The sequence below is a fragment of the Oryctolagus cuniculus genome, chromosome 1 (genome assembly GCF_051225735.1).
Source record: "Oryctolagus cuniculus isolate XC-2025 breed Fujian yellow rabbit chromosome 1, ASM5122573v1, whole genome shotgun sequence".
Classification (NCBI taxonomy): domain Eukaryota; kingdom Metazoa; phylum Chordata; class Mammalia; order Lagomorpha; family Leporidae; genus Oryctolagus; species Oryctolagus cuniculus.
The window spans coordinates 134,915,466-134,939,928 of NC_142867.1; the positions used below are offsets into that span (position 1 = coordinate 134,915,466).

General features: G+C 41.3%; 1 protein-coding gene and 1 long non-coding RNA gene across 7 annotated transcripts in view; one reads left to right on the top strand and one right to left on the bottom strand.

Moving 5' to 3' along the window:
• Positions 1-24,463, bottom strand: part of KIF27 (kinesin family member 27) — a 98,726-nt gene that overhangs the window by 13,147 nt on the left and 61,116 nt on the right. For 5 of the 6 annotated variants that reach the window (XM_089315367.1, XM_089315383.1, XM_051833658.3 and 2 more), the window contains 5 exons: positions 19,867-19,977; positions 17,917-18,093; positions 9,924-10,139; positions 4,256-4,462; positions 704-902 (listed from right to left, as the gene is read on the bottom strand). In XM_089315367.1, coding sequence (XP_089171493.1) covers positions 704-902; positions 4,256-4,462; positions 9,924-10,139; positions 17,917-18,093; positions 19,867-19,977 — 910 coding nt within the window. The remainder of the gene's footprint in view (positions 1-703; positions 903-4,255; positions 4,463-9,923; positions 10,140-17,916; positions 18,094-19,866; positions 19,978-24,463) is intronic. The other variant, XM_089315376.1, reaches the window with a different exon arrangement.
• LOC149128647 (uncharacterized) lies at positions 7,977-9,620 on the top strand. The gene is made up of 3 exons (XR_016222603.1): positions 7,977-8,115; positions 9,123-9,181; positions 9,483-9,620. It is a non-coding gene; the product is annotated as an uncharacterized LOC149128647 (long non-coding RNA).

A 24,463-nucleotide genomic window follows, 5' to 3' on the forward strand; every position in this document is an offset into this window, starting at 1 on the left:
CCATATGGGTCTCTAACATGGGTGGAACAGACACAAGCATTTCAGCCATCATCTTCTGCATTTTTTTTCCTGCATTAGCAGGAAACTGGATTGGAAGTGGAGTAGCTGGGACTCAATCTAACACTGCAATATGGGGTCATTCCAAGCAGCTATTTAAAATATTGCAAGGTAATTCCTGTCCCCTCAAAATTTTTTGCACCCAAACATCTCTCTCTCTTTTTTTTTTTAAGATTTATTTATTTGAAAGGCAGAGTTACAGAGAGGCACAGAGAGAGAGAGAGAGAGAGAGAGAGAAGTCTTCCATATGCCAGTTCACTCCCCAGATGGCTGCAATGGCCAGAGCTACGCCGATCCAAAGCCAAGAGCCAGGAGCCTCCTCTGGGTCTCCCACGCGGGTGCAGGAGCCCAAGGACTTGGGCCACCTTCCACCACCTTCCCAAGTCACAGCGGAGAGCTGGATTGGAAATGGAGCAGCTGGGACTTGAACCAGCGGCCATATGGGATGCAGGTACTGCAGACTGGGGCTTTAACCCGCTGCGCCACAGCGCTGGCCCCCAAACATCCTTCAGAACCATTTTGCCGCGAACTTTCTGAAGCACCTTTGTACCTACTGGGCCTTTTACATGATCAAAATCTCTTTATCTTCCCTCCTCAATTCCCCCTACACATTACCTTCGCATAACAGATGAAAAGGGGCAGTTACCTCTGAAATGATGTAACAGCAGCTGCATCTTTTGCTCATGTTCCTTTTGCTGGAGGGTCAGTCTCCGGTCACACTGCAACTTCAGATGTTCCAGTGCAGACTCCAGCTCCCGAACCATGTTGTCCCGTTCCAGAACCTTCATTTTGATCTCTTCATTCTCTAATTGTTGTTTCCGTTCAGCTTCTCGCAAATTAACCACCTGGCAAATACAAATTTTTACCTTTTAAGTGCATCTAGATAACCTAATAAGATTAATTTACTTTTCTTAGGCTACATAAAACTGATTTTCCTTACTTTCTCAAATAGGAGGGTATTTCAAAATGTTCATGGAAAACGGAATTAAAAGATTTTTGGTGCAAAAAATTTTTGAAATCCATGCATAATTTTTTCAGAATATGCTTTTTCATGAACCTTTTTTATAATATTTTTATTTATTTATTTATTTGAGAGGTAGAGTTACAGTGAGAGAGAGGTAGAGACAGAGAGAGAGGTCTTCATTCCTTTGGTTCACTCCCCAAGTGGCCACAACGGCCAGAGCCAGGAGCGAAGTGCTTCTTCCTGGTCTCCCTTGCGGGTGCAGGGACCCAAAGACTTGGGCCATCTTCTACTGCTTTCCCAGGCCACAGCAGAGAGCTGGATTGGAAGAGGAGTAGCCGGGACTAGAACTGGCGCCCACATGGGATGCCAGCACCGCAGGCGGAGGATTAACCTACTGTGCCACAGTGCCAGCCCCTTCATGAACCTTTTGAAGAATCCTTATATATATGGATTTCAACATTTTTTACAGAAGAATTTCATTTTTTTTCTTTCTCTGTTTTTTTTTTTTTAAACTTATACAAATGGTAGAGTGACAGATGAGACAGAGACAGAGACAGCCAGAGATCCTCCATCCACTGATTCACTTCCCAAATGCTTATGACAGCCAGGACCAGGCTGGGTCAAAACCAGAAACCTGAAGCTTGATCCATGTCCCAAACAGATGCCAGGACCCAGGTACTTGAGCTGTCACTTGCTACCTCCCAGGGCACGCACTAGCAGGAAGCTGGATTTGGAAGCAGAGCCAGGACACCAACACAGGCATTCTGATGTGGGATGTGAAAACTTACCTTTTAATTCTGTTTTTCCCAAACTTTCTGAAGTGCTCTTGTCTAAGTGATTCCTGCATAAGTGTTGGATCCCAAGGCAAATTCTTTGACCCTAGCCACAAAATAACCTAACAGCCTTTTGAATTTGCTTGGATTCAGAATTGGTAACAGTGTGGTTTTCTTCATGTGGGTGGTAGGGATCTGAGTACTTGGGCCATCCTCTACTGCCTCCCAGGGTGCATTAGGAGGAAGCTGGGTCAGAGGCAGAGTACTAGCTAGGACTTGAATCAGCACTCCAGTGTGGGATGCGGTGTCCCAAGCAGCAGCTTAACCTACTGCATCACATTTGCCCAGTAACACTTTTATAATGTTATAATGTTTTATAATAACTTTTATAATACTGTTCTAATAAGCACTTCCTCCATTGTTTCTTAGATGTGAGTGCTGCAGTTTACAATTTATATTGCCGTAACTCTATTTCTCTAACTGGATTCTGAGACACTAAAGACTCTTTGTAACATCTAGGTAGTTCCCAGTTTTAATTCCAAAGTGGACATTATAAGTAATTTTTAAAACTATAAATACAGAATACAGTTTCAAGTCATGTATATTGATAATCTTCTGTACAGAAAACTACTCATTTCCACAAAGGGTTCTCAAGATCAGAAAAATCTGACCTTGGCCAGGGTACCTGTGGTAAGAACCCTCACTCAAAAAGCACCATAAGAGTCAGCAAAGGCTGGGGCAGTACTCCGCCATTTTTCTTTCCTGCAGACACCAGCGACAGGATATGCCCTCAGCCTCAACACTGGCTTACTGCTGACGGGTTAGCCAAGAGAGGCTGTGGGTAATATTTTCATCTATGTTTCATAGGTTTGGAATTGTATTTAATACACAGTTTTAAAAAGGGCCTTGAAAAAGTTTGTGAAAAACATGTATTATGAAAAACCTTCATGGATTTCAACATTTTTGCATCAAAATTATCATTTAATTCAACTTTTCCACAAACTTTTGGAAGTACCCTCATATATCCTATGTGGAACAGGTACTTGATAAATACATTGAGTGGAAAAGACCTTAGAAAAAAGCTGAGTATCAGTGAATATCAGTGCTATGAAACATCTTTCGATTAGTCAACTGTCAAGTTCATATAAAATATTTTAATTGACTTGAACACATTCAGGTTAATCAAATCCATTGCTGTCTTTACCACTGAACTACCATTTCACCTCCATTTTAACTCACCAGTTAGGATGAGAAAGTACAAGTTCCCCTACTCTAACAGCAATGAAGAAAGGGAATCAAAATTTGGAGAGCCCCTGATTTGTCATGAATGCTATGTGGCAACACCCAAATCTAGAAAACATTCAAGAAATAGTAAGGAATATAACTTAAATTCCTTGGTTTTAAAAACTACTTTTAGGGACTGTGTTGTGGTGTAGTGGGTAAAGCTGTTGTTTGCAGCACCGGCATCCCATGTGGGCACTGGTTCAAGTCCCAGTTGCTCAACTTCTGATCCAGCTTCCTGCTAATGCACCTGGGAAAGCAGTGGAAGATGGGCCAAGTGCTTGGGCCCCTGCACCCACATGGGAGACCTGGAAGAAGCTCCTGGCTCCTGGCTTCGGAGTTCCAGCTGTTGTGGCCAACTCGGGGGTGAACCAGTGGATGGATGCTCTCTGTGTGTTTCCTCTCTCTCTAATTATGCCTTTCAAATAAATGAATTTTTTTAAAAAGCTGCTTTTGAAAGATCTTCTTTTGAAAGGGCCTCTGACTTTTTAAAAAGTTTATTTGAAAGGCAGAATGAGAGACAGAGAGATCATCCATCTGCTGGTTCACTCCGCAAATGGCTGTAATAGCTGGGGCCATGCCAGGCCAAAGCCAGGATCCCCACACGGATGACAGGGACCCAAGCACTTGAGCAGTCGTCTACCTCCCAGAGTGCACATTAGACAGAAGTGTAGGTGGGACTCAATTCCAGGCACTCCTATATGTGATACGGACTTCCCAAGCGGCAGCTTAACCCACTGCATGAGAACACCCACACCCTAAGGCTCTCCAGCTTACAGTTGCTGTACATATTTAAATAATCACAGAACTTTCAGATGACCACATTCCATACTGCAAGGAGACCTGCTTATTGTAGTTACACAGACACACCCTTAAGCTATTTAATATCTTTAAAAATTCAAAATGGATATAGGCAATACAAGGGTACTAATGGCAAAATGGAATTTAAAAAGTTTATTTTGGTGCCAAAAAATTTGAAAGTCACACATAGCTTTTTTTTCATAACACATTTTTCCCATGAACTTTTTGGAGGCCCCTTGTATGCATAGATTTCTAAAACTTTGTGGCAAAATAAACTTATTTTTAAATTCCATTTTCCATGAACTATTTGAAGTTTCCTCTCATATAAGCATCTTGATTCTTCTTAATAAGAAAAATACTCTGTTTCTTAAAAACCAACCTTATTGAAATATCTGAAAAGAATAGCTCTAATCTCAACAGGATTCAGGCAAACTAGCTTTTCCAAGACATTTGCTTCGCTGTGGGAGAGGTTTCGGATTGATGCTCTGAGCGAATTCTGGCGACACTGGATATTTTCATTCTTGTATTCAATTGCAGCTTCCAAAGCTTCAATTCCTTCTTCAAGTTGGAAAAGAACATGTTCTTCCTAGACACAATACGATAGAAGTCACTCATTTTAAATGAAATAGTATACTTGGACTTGGTCATATGCTCAGATTGTACTAATGAACTTTTACTGAATTTCAGGAAAATGTTTGAGTTCTTGCTGTACTATATATACATATATAGCATATAATCCCTCAACCCTCCTACTAAAAATACAATGAAAGAGGCAGATGAGTATTGAAACGTCCTAAGGTCAAATGTTAATACCTATCCAAGGATTATACTCCAACAAGACCTCAGCAAAGCCTCAGCCTCAGGTTGGCAGTACTGTCAGCTACAACATAACTCCTGGCATATATATTCCATGTCAGGAAGTCCATGAGTGAGAGCCAGAGACCCACTGCTGCCCCTCTGATGATCTATCCAAACAATACTGGGAAGGACTGGCGCTGTGGCAAAGTGGGCTAGGCTGGCACCTGTGGTTTCCAGCTGCTCCTCTTCCGATCCAGCTCCCTGCATTTATGCCCTGGGAATGCAGTAGAAGATGGCCCAAGTACTTGGGCCCCTGCACCCATGTGGGAGACCCAGAGGAGGCTCCTGGCACCTGGCTTCAGATTGGCCTACCTCTGACCCTTGCAGCCATTTGGGGAGTGAACCAGCAGATGGAAGACCTTTCTCTCTGTCTTTCCCTCTCTCTGTCTGTAACTCTACATCTCAAATAAATAACTAAAATCTTAAGAGAAAAATATACATAGACTTCAAAAATTCAGAAACTACATAGATTTAAAGAATTTTGCATCACAATAAACTTTAGTTTCATTTTTTTCCATAAACTTTTTGAACCATGCTCATGTACTGCTAAGAGGGAAAGAAGGAAAATTTAAAATAAATTATGAAGAGCCAGTAATTGAGGGCCAGTGTTGTGATACACCAGGTTAAGCTGCCTCTTGGGATGCCCACATCCCCTATCAGAGTGCTGGTTCAAGACCTGCCTACTCCACTTCTGGTTCAGCTTCCTGATAACTTTCCTGGAAGGCAACAATTAATGGGTCCCTGCACCCACGAGGGAGACCTGGATGGAGTTGCTGGCCCCTGGGTTTAGTCTGGTCCAGCCCTAGCTGTTGTGGGTATTTGGGGAGTGAACCATTACAATGGAAGATCTATCTTCTCTGTCATTCCGCCTTTCAAATAAATAAAAATAAATCTTTTATAAAGAAGTCTTATTTAAAAAGAAGAAGAACCAGTTATCTGTGGAGAGTCTCTGGAGAAAAGCATAGTGTGATAGTAAAAAAGTAATGAGGACTAGGGCCATGAAACAGTTCATAAGTTTCCTATGGAATGTTATTGGAAGAAAAATAGAGGCCTTAAAAATGGTGGAAGCCAAATTTTTTTCATATGATAGAACTTTCCTTTGGAAGGAAAAAAAGAAGCCTGCTGAATCCTCCCTGTCATAAAACCTATCAGTTCTTTGAATTATCCAAATATATGTAACTTGGGGGATCCAGACCCTGAAAGAAATGATTACAGATTGGTGAGATGTGTACAGATGTTTCTATAGACATAAACTGTGGAGGTCACCTAAACTTTCGGTTCCTTGAGGACAGACTGTGTGTCCATCCTGTATTCGTATTACCCAGCACAGTACCTGTCACATAGTTTAAACTTACTCAGCTTACTGTTGAGTAAGTTAAGGAAGGAAGAGCTGAAAAAAATAACAGCAAGCATCAAAAAGTTTATGGGAACATGGGATTAGAGATAAGTTTATTTTGGTACAAACAATTTTGAAATCCATGCATAGTTTTTTCATAGTACACATTATTTCCACGAACTTTCTGAAGATCCTTTGTGTTTTCCTTTATCTCTGGTTTACTACGTGACCCAAGCATTTTTTTGTACTCTTCCTCCCCCCACACATCTGAAATGAAAGTACCATATTTATGTTTGACCTAAAGAATAGTTAGAGTGACTTCCATAGCTCCAGTTCTGGAATTCAGGGAACTGGCATGTAATAACCTATTCCAGTAGGAAACCATTTTATAAAATCTTTGAAAAAAAAATGTTCAACAACCATTTTATTTCTCTGTGTAATCACTATCAGGAATCTAAGTTTTTGATAAGTGTTTGATACAGGACAAAAATGATATTTTTTTAGACTTAAATACCCAAAGGTATTTAGGTAGATAATTAAAAGAAACCACAAAATAAAAGTGAATTACCCTGACTACTGAATTCTTTTGATTTATAATGTAATGTGATTATATTTTACCAAAAACAAATATGAATAGTTTGACTGTATACATGGCTGAGAACAGGGTAAACTTAATGCCCACAGTTATGAAAGTACTGAGATAATATACAAGTGTGTCGTGACTTCAGAGCCCGAGGCTAGCCTGCTGCGTGAGGCTGCAGCATTTAACAGTGCGTGGTTCCCTGTAAGCTGACGGGAGAAGTGGTCATGGAAAACTGTCCTGGATGAAAACTCTGCCCCAGAACAAACCACAAATTATCAAGAGCTGACCACGCTTTATCTCAGAGTCCTGCTTTTCAAACTAAGGTACACAAAAGAGCTTGGTAAAATTTGAATCCTGATTGAGCAGGTCTGAGTGAGGGTGAGAATCTGCATTTATTTATTTATTTTATTTGACAGGTAGAGTTATAGACAGAGAGAAAGGTCTTCCTTCCATTGATTCACCCCCCAAATGGCCACCACGGCTGGCGTGCTGTGTCGATCCGAAGCCAGGAGTCAGGTGCTTCTTCCTAGTCTCCCATGCAGGTGCAGGGCCCAAGCACTTGGGCCATCCTCCACTGTCCTCCTGGGCCACAGCAGAGAGCTGGACTGGAAGAGCAACCGGGACAGAATCCGGCACCCATATGGGATGCCAGCGCCACAGGCGGAGGATTAATCAAGCGAGCCAGGGCGCCAGCCCCGAGAATCTGCATTTCTAACAAGCTCTGGTGTTGCTGTTGGTCCAGAGCCTACACCGTGAGCAGCAAGGACCTAGTTCAGTGTTCTGCAAACACGATTGATGACTTATCCCCATCAGTAAAAAACAAAACAGAAGAAACACAGCTTTAGAGAAGCACTGCAGAAATGTGTATCTTGCTATAAACTATATGAATGTTCTAATCATAAAACATGGAATTGAAAGTTTAAAAGGTAAAAGTTACAATGTTTCCTGTATTTTCTTTGTTTGCCCTACTTACTAGGCAATTATTAGGAAACTAGAATTCAAGTAATCTTTTACATTTTTAACTTGTTTCTGGCTTCTGTAAAACAATGTGGTTTGTCTGTAGTAAATTGTTGGGTAATTCTCTCTTAGTGTAAAATGTTTTTATCACTTCCCATAAACTAATATTTTTAGGGAAAATATTTTAATTTATTGTGGAAAGAAAAAAACAATTCTAATCAAGTTTAAAGATACCAAAAGAGTAAACCATTCCATCCAGATTTTACTGATGTCTTGTGTCACTTTAGAGTCTCGGGCTTCTGATCATTTCCTATTGGCTGATCTATTGGGAACATTAATCTCGGCTTTAAAATAGTGGGAAGAGCAGAGCCTGCTTCAGAACTACACTAAGAAGAACCAACTGTGCGGAAGAAGGGTCCAGAGAAGCTCATGTGCCTGAGAGGAACCCCAGCGATTGCAGGAGGGCCATCACTCCCTCTAACCAGTCCGAGAGGCTGCTAAATAAGTATATCATATATGTCCCATATTTCTACCATGAATCCATAAAATAAGTTTTTTTCCTGTAATTTTTTTTATTCGTTGAGAATATGAGAGAAACAACAGAGAGAGAGACAGACATCTAGTGGCTCACTCCTCAAATGCCCACAATAGCAGAGGCCAGGCTGGGCAGAAGGCAGGAGCTGAGAACTCAACCCAGATATCCTGCATAGATGCAGGGACTCAACTTCTTGTTCATCATCTGCTGTCCACCAGGGTCCACATTAGCAGGAAGCTAGAATTGGGACCCAGAGCCAGGACATGAACCCAGGAACTCGGATGTGGACACTAGGATCCTACCTGGTGTCTTGACCGCTAGTTCAAATGTCCACCCCCACCCCCAATAGTGTTTTTTACAGAATGCCACATGAAATAGAATCCTAAGTATTTCTTGAAAATAATGATCCCTATGTTTCTGAAATCATAATTTGCTCATTCTCATGTCTACACTACATTTAACAGTATTCTAAGATGGCTTTCTTGTTTTTCATAATCTAGCTCAAGATTCTAATCCACCCAAGTTGCCTTGATGAATTGTCCTCCAAGTGATCACTGGGCTGCTTTGCATAAATAATGTGATACAAGGACAGCTTCCTTATGTCATACATAACTTTCTTTTTTATATTTTTAGGGCTTAGAGTTTTCTATTTTTCTTTTCCCAGACAGAATATGAATTTCCCAAGGGAAGGATAAGACAATACTTTTTGCTTTTTAAATTTCTTCTATAGGGCTAATGACAGTCCTGAAAAGGAAGAATTCCTGAGTACTTAAGTTTTCCTGTAGCTTAAAATCTCCTGCCTTCAAATCTACAAGCTTGGGGCTCCAATTTGGGAGGGCAGCAAGATTCTATGATCCTCTGCACAGCTTATTCAAGTCAGATTATAGAACAGAGCAGCAGACGTATATAATGTTCCTTTAGCCCCCACTAAACAATAATCTAACTTCATACTGTTGTTTCTCCTACTTCTTAATTAGCTCCCTGAACAGCCTCTCACTTGCTCCAGTCTAAAACAGTCACTACTAGATTCAGCAAGGTGAGTGACTTCCAGCTACTAACCTGCTTGTAGCATTTTCCCCTTTCTTTGGGAAGGGATGGGGCATCAGCAGTAAGTATTTGCAGAGAAAATTCAGGCTCAAAAATTACTCTTTGTATGAAAAGTTCCCATTACCAACTGAACTTAAAAAAGACAAAGTCTGGGACAATTTGATAACAAATGACTCATCTTTTACATAGTTTAAAGAAGTAAAAATGAGAAGAGCCATATACTCTCCTCAATGAAAACTGCAGCCAAGTCATTTTACTATGATTTGAATTTTGTACCTCCATTTGACTAGATGTGGAATACGGTCCCAAACATCAGCCTTTCTCAGCCAAGGTTCCATGGAATCACTGTATGTAATAAATGACCAAGTATCACTCAAGAACCATGAATAGAGACAAGTCGGTGCCCTCCCTGGAAGAACTGAGAACTCACAACACTTTCTGTGCTCTGAGATTTCAGATGAGAAGTCCATAACCAGGGAAAGCACTCCTAACACCTGGCAATGCCCACAGGGGCCGTGACAGGACTGCAACGGGAGGACATCTCCGTCCTTAGCTGGGCCTGGTTTATGGTGCCAAACAGGTGCCAGGTGAACTCATTGCATCTGACAAAGGCTCAAGGAAACAAGTGCACCAGATTGATCATTTTTATGGGGATGTGACAGAGACCGAGGATGTTACTCCGGAGATCCATCATCATACAGCACCTCCAGTTCCAAAGAATACTGACTTACTTCAGGTGACAGCAAGCGACCGCTTTGCAGTTTTTCGTCCACACTGTTTCTTCGTTTCTGGAGCTGATCCCTTTCTTTCTGGAGGGCGTGAACTTGTTCAGAAATCTTTATTTTCTCCTCTGCTGTGCTGCCCTGCAGCTGTGCATTCTTCTCAAACAACTCTTCATCCAGCAAGTTCAGGCGAGTTGATATTTTCAAACTATCTGTGTTTAAGGCCTAGAAAGACATAACCCGCCAGATACCCCAAAAACAGTTACTAGAAATCCAGACTGTACATAAATTAGGGAAAACACAGAGAAAGCTCCTGAATGGATATGTGTTTAGTTTTCATATTACTGTTTTTTCCCATGCATTTTTGTGGGGAGGAAGGGAATTTCAATTTCTAAAAGGCTGAATAGCACTTTTCACGTAGATTCAAACTATGAATTTGCTGCCAAGAATTGCCTTTGGTTGCCTTTGAAAAGCAGATTTTCTGGTTTTTATATTATTTTTAAATTGAAATTTTCTTCCTTGGCCTATTACACTATATAATTATATTTCAATTTCCTAGAGGTTGAAATCTGCTGTGTTTAAACATATAAGTAGTTGGTTTAAACGCAATTTGTTTTTACTTTTATTTCATTCTGCTCAGAAAACAAAGCCAGAATAATGGAGATACTCATTGTGGCCTATTTGAGATAAACTGTGACTGTTTTGCGACTGTAATTGTATGTATACACAACCATAATACGTACTCACTGTCATGGGTCTGTGATTTCTAGAAGAGCACTCTACCCCAGCGTTCCCCGGAGTCCCCTTCCCGGAAACAGCCTCACCAACCTCGCTAGCTATTCCTTTGATGCTTAGATCCAGGTTTCTAAATAGCGTTATCGTTTTTATATACCATACATTAACTGTGTATTTTATGAGATGAGGATTTAGCCCTCTTGTATCTTCTCTATTTCCTCCCCCTTTCTCCATTCTTGCAACATGTTATATTACAGTTTTTAGTTAAATCAGTATGCATTTACATTGCTATTATGGTGATGATGATGATGATAACTTTGTGACTACTCAAAACTCAACTATGGCCGGCGCCGCGGCTCACTAGGCTAATCCTCCGCCTAGCGGCGCCGGCACACCGGGTTCTAGTCCCGGTCGGGGCGCCGGATTCTGTCCCGGTTGCCCCTCTTCCAGGCCAGCCCTCTGCTGTGGCCAAGGAGTGCAGTGGAGGATGGCCCAGGTGCTTGGGCCCTGCACCCCATGGGAGACCAGGAAAAGCACCTGGCTCCTGCCATCGGATCAGCGCGGTGCGCCGGCCGCAGCGCGCCGGCCGCGGCGGCCATTGGAGGGTGAACCAACGGCAAAGGAAGACCTTTCTCTCTGTCTCTCTCTCTCACTGTCCACTCTGCCTGTCAAAAAAAAAAAAAAAAAAAACTCAACTATGGGGTCGAAAATGATCACACAGTCAGCCCTCTGTATCCCCAGGTTCCACATTCTGTGGAGTCCATCAGCTGCAGATTGAGAATATTCACACAAAAATAGTCTTACTCAACACAAACAGCTTTGCTTCCCATTACTCCCTAAACAATATCATATAATTATTTCCAAAGAATTTACCCTAAATTAGGTGTTATAAATAATCTATAAATGAATTAAAATATGAGGGAAGGTTGTGTAGGTTATATGCAAATATTATGCCATTTTATTTAATGGACTTGAGCATCCAGAGAGTTTGGTATCATTGGATTTCTGCAGCCAACCCCCTGTGGGTACTGAGGGATAGCTCTGCTGTGCTTTTTATCTAAAACAACTTTTTTTTCCACTTCATAAATTCTCCACTAGAAGTGTAAGATTTCTCTCAGTATCTTTCTCACTTGCTCAAATTTATCAGGAAATTTTTTTAATCTCTTATTTTCTGGAAACATTTTGCCTGCAGCCTTCATCCTCCTGCCCCAAACTGGACTATTTGTCCTGAAATTTTTTTTGGTATTTCCCAGGACTTTCCATGTTGGATCACATTTTTAGCATCTTGATTTTTGTATAGTTTATGCTCTTCTGAAGCACATTTTCTTTTCTTTTTTTTTATGTTGCAATTTCTTTTTTTTAACTTTTATTTAATGAATATAAATTTCCAAAGTACAGAATATTGATTACAATGGCTTCCCCCCCATAACGTCCCTCCCACCCGCAACCCTCCCCTTATCCACTCCCTCTCCCCTGAAGCACATTTTCTAGTAGTTTCTTATGACAGATGTGACTGAAGTTTTTTGGTTTTTTTTTTTTTTTTACAGGCAGAGTGGACAGAGAGAGAGACAGAGAGAAAGGTCTTCCTTTGCCGTTGATTCACCCTCCAATGGCCGCCGCAGCCGGCGCACCTCACTGATCCGAAGCCAGGAGCCAGGTACTTATCCTGGTCTCCCATGGGGTGCAGGGCCCAAGTACTTGGGCCATCCTCCACTGCACTCCCAGGCCACAGCAGAGAGCTGGCCTGGAAGAGGGGCAACCGGGACAGAATCCGGCGCCCCGACCGGGACTAGAATCCGGTGTGCCGGCGCCGCAGGTGGAGGATTAGCCTAGTGAGCCGCGGCGCTGGCCAGATTTTTTTTTTTTAACCTGAAAATATCCTAATTCTACCTTCAAATTTGATTGGTTAAGAAGGGAATTATTGATTGGAAGCCACTTTCCTCATAAGTTTGAAGACTGCTTCAGGTCTTTTAACTTTTTTTTTTTTAACTGCCAGTTTATTTATTCTCATCTTATTTGAATGGCAGAGAGAGAGAGGGAGGGAGGGAGGGAGGGAGGGAGAGAATGCTGATGACAGATCTTACTTCGACTAGTTCATTTACCAAATGCCTGTAACAGCTGGGGCCAGGCCAGACTAAAGCCAGGAGCCTGGAACTCAGTCTGGCTCTCCCTTCTGGCTGACAGGGATCCAAGTATCTGAGCCATCACCTGCTGCCTCCCAGGGTGTGCACTGGCAGGAAGCTGGATCAGAAGCAGAGGCTCCAGGTCTCCAACCAGCCACTCTGAAATGGGATGTGGGCACCCCAAATGGCATCTTAACTGCTGTACCAGACACATGCCCCAAGTCTTTTAACTTCTTCCTTTTTTAACATTTATTTGAAAGGCACAGTGACAGAGAGAAGGAGAGACAGACAGAGACCTTCCATCTGCTGGTTTCACTCCCCAGATAGCCATAATGCCCAGGGATGGGTTAGGCTGAAGCTAGGAGGCAGGAGCTTCTTCAGGTCTCCCACGTGGGTTCAGGGTCCCCAGGACTGGAGCCACCCTCTGATGCTTTCCTAGGAGCATTAGTAGGGAACTGGATCAAAAGTAGAGCAGCTGGGACTTGAACCAGTGCCCATAAGGGGATGCCAGCACTGCAGATGGTGGCTTAACCTGCTGTGCCACAGCGCCAGCCCCCTTTCATATTTTTAACAACCTGTAGTTCTTGTTTTATGGATAAAACGTTATCTTCTATCCCCCTGAACTAAGTCTTTTTTTTTTTTTTAAGTTTTTCCAGCATGTTGCTTTCTCTAGTTTCTCTAGCTTCTTTCTTCCATTTGATGGTCTATGTCATTTAATACGGTAGCATTCCTGAAATATCTATCATATTTAAGAGTTGGGGATTAAAAAGCTGGTAAGATGTGATAGGATATATGTAGGATCCCAAGTATATTTTTATGTCTTTTTTTCAGGGATTATTTTAGCAAGTCCCAAACTAGTCTACCACTAGGAAGTATAAATCTGGCTGCCACCATTTTGAGATCTAAGCAGGGGTTAGGGAGTGGGTATCTCAGAATTCATATGGAGACTCATTTTCATTGCCCATTAGGAGTATTTTGACTTGCCCCAATCCTCTGCCATGCCACAATCTTCAGAAAATAAATCATCTCATCCCAGAGTGAGAAAAGGACAGCTTCCTGACTATGCCCTGTTTCCATTCTTATGCCTCATTCTCCTGCCTTCTGGGAAATCTTGGTACTTTCACTTCCAAGTCTTTTTTGATGTCTTACATAAATTGTATCTTATTAAAGCTGTTATTTTTAAACATAGGAAAGAAGCTCAAGCTTTGGCTCTCCTTTGTGTCCCTCCAGGCACCTGACTGCAGCTTCTGTTCTGCTAAGCCAATAACTTCTCATCTACTTGCTATGCTTGTTAGAAAAAACTTGCAATTAAAAAAGTTTGGTGGTTTTTTTTTTTTGTTATGTTTTTGGTTGGTTTTTGTTTTGTTTTTGTTGTTGTTGTTGTTTGACAGGCAGAGTGGACAGTGAGAGAGAGAGACAGAAAGGTCTTCCTTTTGCCGTTGGTTCACCCTCCAATGGCCACCATGGCTGGCGCGCTGCAGCCAGCGCACCGCGCTGATCCGAAGGCAGGAGCTAGGTGCTTCTCCTGGTCTCTCATGGGGTGCAGGGCCCAAGCACTTGGGCCATCCTCCACTGCACTCCTGGGCCACATTCCAGTGGAGAGCTGGCCTGGAAGAGGGGCAACCGGGACAGAATCCAGCGCCCCGACCGGGACTAGAACCCGGTGTGCCGGCAGGATTAGCCTATTGAGCCGCGGCACCGGCCTGGTTGGTTTTTTTGATTTGAGAGGCAGAGAGACCAGAGAGACAGGCAGAAAGACAGAGAGCTCCTATCTGCTAGTTCACTCCCCAGATGCCCACAATGGCTGGGGCTGGGGCTGGGGCTGGGTCAGGGCTCCAGTGCTCCAAGAGAGCACATTAGCAGGAAGGTGGATCTGAAGTGGAGCTGAGACTCAAACTCAGGTAGTCTAATATGGGGTGTGGGTTTCCCAACTAGTACCAGGCCAAATGCCCACCCCATAAAAGACTTAAGTAATCTTCTGTCCTCTGTTAACTTCCTCTACTGTTTTCCCCTTTGAGGATTTATAACTTGAAAAAAAAAAAAAAACAGCTTTAGTGAGGTATAATTCATATATCATACAACTCACCTGTTTAAAGTATATAATTCAGTGGTTTTTAATACATTCACAGAGTTATACAACCATCACTACAGTCAATTTTAGAACATTCTCATCACTTCCCCAAAAGAAACTCCATACTAGTTAGCAGTCAACGCATTTCTTCCCCAAGCCTCCGCCAGCTCTTTTCTACTTTGTGTCTATAGAATTGCATATTCTGGACATTTGATATGAATGATATTATACAGTGCTAGCTTACTGCAACTGGCTTCTTTCATTACTGTATGCCCTTAAAGTTCTTCCTTGTTGTGGCATTAATCAGTGCTTCCTTCCTGTTGCCAAATAATATTCTATTGTATGGTCAGAGCAGAGTTTTATCTGTTTAAATAAGCTGATAAACATTTCAGTTGCTTACATTTTTAGCTACTGTAAGGTGTCTATGAATATTTGTATTCAAGTTTTTGTGTGGACCTAGGCTCTATTTATCTTGGCTATACACGTAGGACTGGAACTGCTGGGTTACACAGTATCTGTTTAGCCTTTTGAGGAACTGCAAGATGGTTATCTAGAACAACTGCACCATTTTGTAATCCTATCAGCAGTGTATGAAGGTTCCAATTTCCTCACCTCCTCATCTATCTTTCTCTTATCTGTTCTGGGTATCAAATGTTACCTTATTTAAGTTTTGATGGTTAAGTAAGTTATTTAAGTTTCCCTGATGGTTAATGATGTTGAGCATCTTTTTACAAGGTTACTGACTGCTTGTACATGTTCTTTGGAGAGAGATCGTTTCAGATCCTATGCCCATTTTGTAATTGGGTTGTCTTTTCATTATTGAGCTGTAAAATTTTTATACATTCTAGATACAATTCCCTTCTCAAATATAAGATTTGCAAATATTTCCGCCATTCCATGGGATATCTTCCCTTTCTTGATGGTGTCCTTTTCATCAAAATTTGTTTTAAATTTCGATAAAGTCCTATTTATCCTTTGCTTATGTTGTTGCTTGTGCTTTAGGTTAAAAATCAAAGAACTCACTGCTTAATCCAAAGTCACGCAAGAGTTAAGTCTATGTGTTCTGAGTGTTGTATAGTCTCAGCTATGTAGGTCTATGTTTCACTTTCAGTTAAGTTTGTGTATGGTAAAATAAGAGTATTCCTTTATTGTAATTTTAGCAGGGTAATATGCATGTGTTCAGCCCATCGTGTTTCTTGTTTAAAATGTATAAAATGAAGTCTTATTTAAATATTTCTGAAACAGAGAAAAGATGCGATCTTTTTGTGCCTTTTGTTTAGAAAAGAACTCAGCAGGATCACAGTCACTCTAACATTTCATTAAAACAAGTTCAAAGAATCTTTTTTTTGTTTTGACCTACTGTGGTTTTCATTTGCACCCCTGTTGATCTCAGCCATGTTCTTGCTTCCTAAGTATTACCTCTCACCATAAACAGAAAACAGCTTATTTTCACTTATTGATTTTTCTTTACTATGAAAAATATTTCAGGGAAAAGATTTTCCTCTCATTCTTTTTTTCCCCCTCTCCTCCCTTCCTTTTTGGTACAGAACATATCATAAAGGTCTAGGTAATTTTCTTCTATTTATTTGCTTGAGATTTTAATTTCTGAATCTCCTTTGTTGTCATTTCCATGTTTTTAAAAACAGCTTTCGGAACTTGATGCAGACAGAGATGTTTAGCCAGCTACCTGGAAACAGTACCAGCAGCTGGGCTTGTTGGAGGGGCCACCGCTAACACTGGCTCCAGGGGCTGGTACTAATTGGTATTTCAGGGTGAGCTAATGGGTCCCCAGCCCCATCTGATACTGATGTGGAGAGGTTAAGAAAACATCGCCAGCAGCCCAGATCCTGCCGGTCTCTAGATGCTGACTGAAAGGCCAGTCTAATAGAAAAGCAATGTCATTGATCCTTGGCCTGTTCCATGCTGAGCTCAAGTCCCAAGGCCAGCTGCCAAGTCCTCATCCAGTCTGGGACCAGCCAGCTTCATTATTAAGACACTGTTGTTGAAAGTATGTACAGTTACAGGTAAACAAAAAACGTCCCTGGCGCTTCGACTCCCTCCACAATCATTTCTTTTCAAAAGTTAAAATGGAGGCAAATTTCTTCATGAAACTGCTTTTTCAATTGGCTCATAAAATGCAAGTATTGCAGGGAGCCAGTGCTGAGGTTAGCAGTTAAGAAGCCTCTGTCCTGTATCAGAGGGCTTGGGTTTGAGTCCTGGCTCTGGCTCTGGCTCCTGAATCTAGCATTTCTGCTGATGGAAACCCTGGGAGGCAGCAGTGATAGCCCACAGAATCGGGTTCCCACTCAGGTCAGAGGTTACAATCTAAGCTCCTGGCTGCAAGTCAGGCCTAGCCGTGACTGCCGTAGGCATCTGGGGAATGAGCTAGAGAATGAGAGCTCTCTTTCTCTTTCTCTCTCTCTCTGACTCTTTTTCTCGCTCTCCTTCTCTAACTCTCAGCCTCTCAAATTAAAAAAAAATTAGTCCTCCAGGAAAAACTTTTGTAAAATTTCCTAAATCTCTATAATTTAAAAATGAAACAAATCTTCACTGCACAATTTTTTTATAAGATCCCTGCAAACCCGGAACTTTGGGCAACAGCTAGACAGATTTCAAGCATATTTTTCCAGATTACCAATGTTCAATATAAAGCATCAACTGGTACAATTTATTTAAATATATACCAAACTGATTAACAGGGGTTTGGAGGAAGAGGAATGGGGAGTTATTTCTTACTGGTTAGAGTTTTTATTTGCAGTAATAAAAAATTGGGGGGAATATATACTGGTGATGTACAATACTGTGCATAGAATTAATGCCACTGAATTATATATTTAAAAATTGTTAAAATGCCAAATTTTATGTTCTGTATATTTTATAATTGAGAAGTATACTTAACAGAACATTAAACAGTTCACTTCAAAATTGCTATAGATTTTAGTGATGGTCATTTAATAAGAGTTTTAATGATCAAAATATAGTGAAAATGAAGCTTTCTTTTGATTTCTAGCTTGATCCACCTCCCAGGGAACAACGCTCAAGCCATGATCAGAGAGCATACGGAACAGAATACCTGGCTGCACCTCAGCTTCTTGCTTTCCAGGTGGCTTTTCTGTTGCAGCAGGGCCTCCTTCTTAGAGACTGCGGCCTCCCGCTTCCTGAGGTCTTCCTCCAGCTCCTTCAGCTCTTGCCGTTGGTGCAGAACCTTCTCTACTTCTTCATCTAACCATTTCTTCTGCTCATCCAATTTCTACATTAAAATTCCAAAGAAGTGCTATTATTTATCTTTGTCTTCAGCCATAAAAATGCATATGGTAATAATGTAATTTCAGATCAGCTGAAACCTCATAAATGAACTCCTGTTCCTGTCTAGAAACCCTGAGTAAGTGGTTTCTGGTTAACATGCTGCTGGGGTGTTTTATGGGTACTAAAATTTATTCCCCAAATTGGTTACGGAAGCTAGGGTCTTTTAACCTGACAAAGAAAGGACTGGCAATTTCCTCATGCTAAACACTGGGTATCTTTTCTTTGTTGAAGAAGCACATACATCATCATCATGCTTATCATAGTACTTACTCTGGTGAATGTCCCATTAGTCTATCTCTTTAATCTGAGCTACTTGGCTGACGGCAGGGGTGTACTTTTCACCTCTCTCTACAATGTCTGGCATACAGCCTCACCCTCACCCACAGTTGGCATTCAATAAAATGCTAACTGAATGAGTGAATGAATGGCTGATTCAGTTAATTAATAAAGTGACCAAATGACTACACTCAGTGAAAGACACAGATGATGAAACATGGAAGGAAACCCAATCTCCTTTGCAGCAGCTTATCAACTTCAAATGATTATAAAATACACAGAGGTGAAAAATTCCCAAAACAAGTATCTTAGTACTCTGTTGAATTACAGAGACCCAGAAATAAGTACAAATATGAATATGAGTGAAATGTGACTTTCCAAGATGCACTCCACAAAGTGGAAATAATTAGGAAGCAATGGCAGCAACACAATAGGAAAACAAATCAGTATTTTCCTTCACAAACAGATAAAGACAGTTCCTAGAAATCTCTGTGAAGACAATGAGACTGAATATGTGTGAGAAAAAGACAGCAAAGAGGCACAGGCAAAGAATATGAGAGCATTCAGGCCTCCATCCAGACCTGGAGAGAGTGATCTCAAAAGCGCTGCTACACCCGGGTAACACGGAGGCCTCAAACAGGGCCTCTACAAGTAGTAGGAACAGGAGGAGCAACAGTAGAAACAGTCCTGATATGTCCTTAGAACTCCAGCAGGAGACCCGATGAAGTATAGCAATGAACTCAAACGTGACCACAAACTTCCTCACCTGTGAGCGCAGTTTGAATGATGAAGAGAGCCTTTGTAAGTGCCATTTCCACGGGAGGACCCCCAGCCCAATCATGTCTGCTTAAGACATTTCTAAGTAGAAAGTATAAATGGGGGCTACCTCCATGTCCTTAATGTCAGCTTATTAAAATTTACAATGTAAAATCTAGGGAGACGGTAAATTTTTCAAGATAGATGCATTTGCATTTGTAGTGTAATTACAATTTTAAGTACAGTATTACATAAAATTTTCGGTTTCTTTGAACCTGAAATTAGTTTATGGATCATGATTTGTTATTTGTAAAATGTGGCTCTTTAATATGTGTAGTGTAAATACAGTTTGGTTCTGTATGAATGTAGAGCTCTGATTTGTGGAAAAGTAACTGTCTCTGTGAGACTGATCCAGTCTTTATGTGAGAATAAATACCAGCTAGTGTACATGCAAATGTTCTGCAACATACAAATAAGCCCATTTCTACTGAAATAAGAACAAAGCATTTTTCTAGAAAAGAAAACAATTTTGATAACAAAATTCTTAGAAGAAATATTAGAAATTTTGTACTCCAGTGACAAAAAGTCTAGGGTTTGAAGGATTTCTTCAGAGTCAATCACTTCTTACTTCTATTTAGACAATCAGCAAATCAGAGAGAAACCAGAAACAACAGAATGGACAGACCTGGAGCTGGTCTACACTTCCAAGGGAGCCTCTTCTGCTTCTCAGGTTAAATGCACTGGGGGCCTCAGCTTTCAGCTTTTGATCTTCCTGTTCTGTTTTTACCTGCAGTTCCTGTGGAGAAAGAAATTGAAAACATCAATTAAACTACCTTGCCATCATTACATGCACACATTTTCTTAACACTTATTTTTTTAATTGCAATAAGAGAAAATTAATAGTGGAAGGCTAGGACTAATAATGTTAGCTCTCACTGAGGCAAGAAAATCTAACTGCAAAAAAATGAGGGTTTGCTGACAAAACCGAGCATTTTTTTCATTCTTTGCCAGTGTTGCAAATTATCTTTAAAGTGATAAGAGTGCAATTTACAAATATGCTTTTTCTCTTCTGCCTTTCTTAGCCTGTTACCTTCACACCTAAGTTTACCCAAGACCCCCAAACTGCTATGGGTATACTAGAAATTATTGTAGTTGACATGCAAATAGAAAAGTAATATTCAGTTGCTAGCATTAAAAAATCGGAGTCTGCAGAATGAGAATAGCCTTGCAAGACAGATCTTGGTCCTGTGAAGAGTATTTTCAAATTCTTTGGTTTTCACTCATGTCTCACAAATCAAGAGGCCTGACACCTGTAGTGCTCCCTAGGAGTTCAGAGAATCTGCTGCTGTCTACCTTAGCAGGAGTCTGGAAGGAGCCAGGAATCAAAGTGGGCCAGTCTGCATATTTTTTATGTCATGATGGGTAAGTGCAGAAATTTTAAAGTGTTTAGATACTTTCATAGTAATTCAACAGAGTAAGTTTAAAAAGTGGACTTTAATTTTTTATTTTATCTTCCTACTAATTCATGTTTTACATAAGTATTGTGCCGTGACAGATACTTTGGATAAAATGAACACTACCTTTTTGGACAAGATATCTCAGAAGCACCAATAAAGTGAAAGGAAAGCCTAGCACTTTCCAACCTTGGGAATAGCAGAAAGGAGTAAGACTTGTGTCCCAGTTGCCCTCCCTCTGAAATGTGGCCCAGAAGGGAGGTAAGTTAAAGTATCAGCCAGGACAGAGGGGGCACTAACCCGGTCAGGAAAGAGTACTGCAGTGCAGAGGCCCTACACCCACACGGGACTGTTCTGCCTCACTAAAACTGCAGAGAGATCTGCTTAGGACACAAAGACCAACTGGATTCCTTGGTCTCCTGCAGCATAGATCCTCAGTCGAAAGCCCAATGCCAATCATTCATTGTGGGAAAATGAACCCACAACTGGGGGAAAGGACAGGACTGTGGGCTGCCAAGCTAGTGAAAAGACCTGGAAGCCTCCAGAGACCTATAAAGCCAAGCACCTCCATGCTCTAAGCTGGAAGGGACACCGGCCTCTGAGTTACTCCAGCCATGGCTTCATCATCAGGAACAGGAGATTAGGCAGGATGAGCAGGTTCCAGCCAGTCACATACCTCCACTCCGTGGGGTACAATAAAAGAAAGCTCTGCACCCAACCACTGCACACACTGGATGCCGCCTTTGGAGAGAAGCTCAAGGAGAAAGAAGCTACGAGTGCGGGTATTCTTACTGAAGAGACCTGAGAGAGTTAAAGGAAGTGTTTACATTTACTGATGAAGTTTTCAACAGACAGGATGTTTGGCTAGTTCTCACCATACGTATTTCCAGCACGGACAGTGGCAAAGCAGGCCACTCCAAAGGAAAACTAGTGTGCTATGGAAGAAACAAATTTCCTATGCCCATCTCAATCATATTATGGGTAAATTTTGACTTCACTATATTTTATCAACCATTAATTCTTCTTGCTTGCATAGCTCTTGTTCATGGTTGTAATTTAGCCCCGCCATAGTCCACAGCAACTTCAGGATGCTGAAATAAAACTACCTTAAAGGTACCTTACACTTGGAGCTGACCCCACTATTTGTTTGTCTGTATACACCTTCAAAGTATAGCACAACAGGTCTAATTCCTCTTTCCAGAAATTACTACCTTTTCCTTGTAATCCCTGCTATAATACTAAAATAACTGTGCGTGGCACTGTGCTAGGCTTATAACATCTATTTAATTATTTAATGCTCCCAATAATACCATGAGACAGAGACTATCAGGAACTCCACGTGTAGATGAGGAAATGGGTGCTCAGAAGTAAAACGCCAAGATCACCATCACCCACAATTTCAGGAGTTCCCATGCTCTTCTTTGAAATGTACCCATGGATCTTAGTTAAGATCTGCTTCTTGAAGGAGACTCTACAGAGTTACAGTAGTCTCTGGAAATGGTTTAGTCATATAGAAAATGGACAAACAGGAGTGCCAGAAAGCTCCAAAATGATGATATGATGCCCTTTAAGGCTGTGAGCAGTTACCTGTTTTTATATGTAGTAGAAACATCAGTATAATTGGGGGGGGGGGGCGCAAGTCTGTTCCTTTTTCTGGAAAACTTGCTATCTCCCATAAATGGATCATTTCACTAGAATTAGAGATGTGGCTGAAAGGAACAAAAATGCCCTGGAGAAGAATGTAAAAAGCTTACATTGCAGATAAAGTTGCATTTCAGCAGAAAATCCTCTCTTTGAATTAATTTTTTCCTTTCCCTTGGCATGAGTTTGGAGTGCTAGGTCTTGCTGGTTTAAGTCATGGCCTATGAGACATGTGGATCTGGAACTCAAAGAGCACAGCACAGACAAGGCAGGCCTTATCCTCACGTGTGTGAAAGGACTCTGACAGACTACATTGTTGGCAGAAGTGGAAACTGGGCAAATGTAAGATCTATGGAAGGCGGCCAGCGGTGTTGTGGTGCCACTTGTGACACTGGCATCCCATACTGGAGTGCTGGGTTGAATCCTGTCTGCTCTGCTTCCTATCCAGCTCCCTGCAGAGTGCCTGGGAAAGGAGTGGGAGACCAAGATGGAGATCCAGGCTCCCAGCTTCAGCCTAGCCAAGCCCAGGCCTTTGTGACCATTTGAAAAGCGAACCAACAGATGGAAGATCAATTGATCTCTCTCTCTTTCTCTCTCTCTCTGTCATCCTGCCTTTCAAATAAAATAAAGACACGTGGGTGACAAACTCCATAGGACTTAGTAGTTCATTGGCTATGAATGATATGAAAGAGGGCAGAGTCAATGCAGACTCCTAAATGTCTACCTTTCCTTAGTGGAAGTGGGTCCATCTGCCTTGTAAGGCACACTGGAGAACTACATTGTCTCTCCCAGGAAGGGGGCAGGGAGAGGGAATAGTGGGGAGGCAAGTAAGGAAGACCATGAGTTCATCTCTAAGACTACCTCATGAACATGCTGAAATATGAATCTGGAGTTCAAAAGACAGCACTGAGGTTAAAGATTAAATCTCAGTTACCAGAGTTTAATTGCAGCCATGAAAAAAAAAATGAGGCCACCTAGGACAGAGTACAGAAGATGCCAGACTCAGAGCCATGGGAAAGTCATACACTGAAAGGGCTGACAGAGTAGGATGACCTAGCAAAGAGAGAACAAGCAATCAGAAAGGAAGGCAGTGGGCATTCAGCCTAGTGCACCCCACGCTGGAGTACCTGAGCTCCTGGCCACGGTGTCTGACTCTCTTTCCTGCTAATGCAGATCCTGAAGGGCAGTGGTGATGGCTCAAGAAACTGGGCTCCTGCCACCCACATGGGAGACCTGTAGTGTGTACCCAGTCCCCAGTTTTGGCTCCAACCCAGCCTCTGCTTGTTGTAAGCATTTGGGGTAAATCGGTAGATGGAGCTCTTCTGTCTTTTTTTTGTCTCTGCCTCTATAATAAATAAGTAAAATGTTTAAAAGAAAAAAAAAAAAAAGAAGAAAAAACAAGGAGAGTATAATGTCACAACAGCAAAGGGGAAAATATCTCAAGATGGAGGGAGTGGTGAACCATGCTGGGAGTGGCTAAATGTTAAGACAGGGACATTAGTGACCCAGAGGAATTTCTCAAGAGCTTTCTGATGGATAGCAGAGCCAGAAGCCAGACTGGAAAAAGTAAGAAAATGGAAGAAAGTAGAAGGAACAGTAACAAATGTAGTCAACTTTCCCAAGGGAAATGAGAAAGAGGAAGTAGTTGGAGGAAAAAATAAGGCTGAAAGAGAATAATTTTAGAATCAGAAAAATCCAAGATACTTAGAAAATACAGGAGAACAGGAAAAGTTGAAAGAAAAGTTGAAAATGCAAGAGAAAAAAAGGATTAAGTAAGTTACATACATGCTTAGCATAATATTATCTGAATATACTCAATCCATACTAACATTGCTATAACAATTACCACCATTATCAAGAATAAGTAATTTGAGGAAATTAAGAATGCAATTCCATTTACAATATCACCTAACTGAATAGAATATCTGGTAATACCAAGGAAGTAAAAGATTAGTACACTGAAAATTATAAGGTACTGCTGAAAAAATTAAAGATGACTTAAATAAATGGAAAAATATTTCTGATTATAGGAAAGACTTAATATTGTAAATATTTGAATACTACTCAGCAATATAAAGATTCAGTGTGATTCCTATCAAAATGCCAACAGCTTTTCTTGAAAAAATGTGAAAGGCAATACTCAAAATCATGTAGAATTTTAGGGGCCCCAAGTAGCCAAAAACAGTC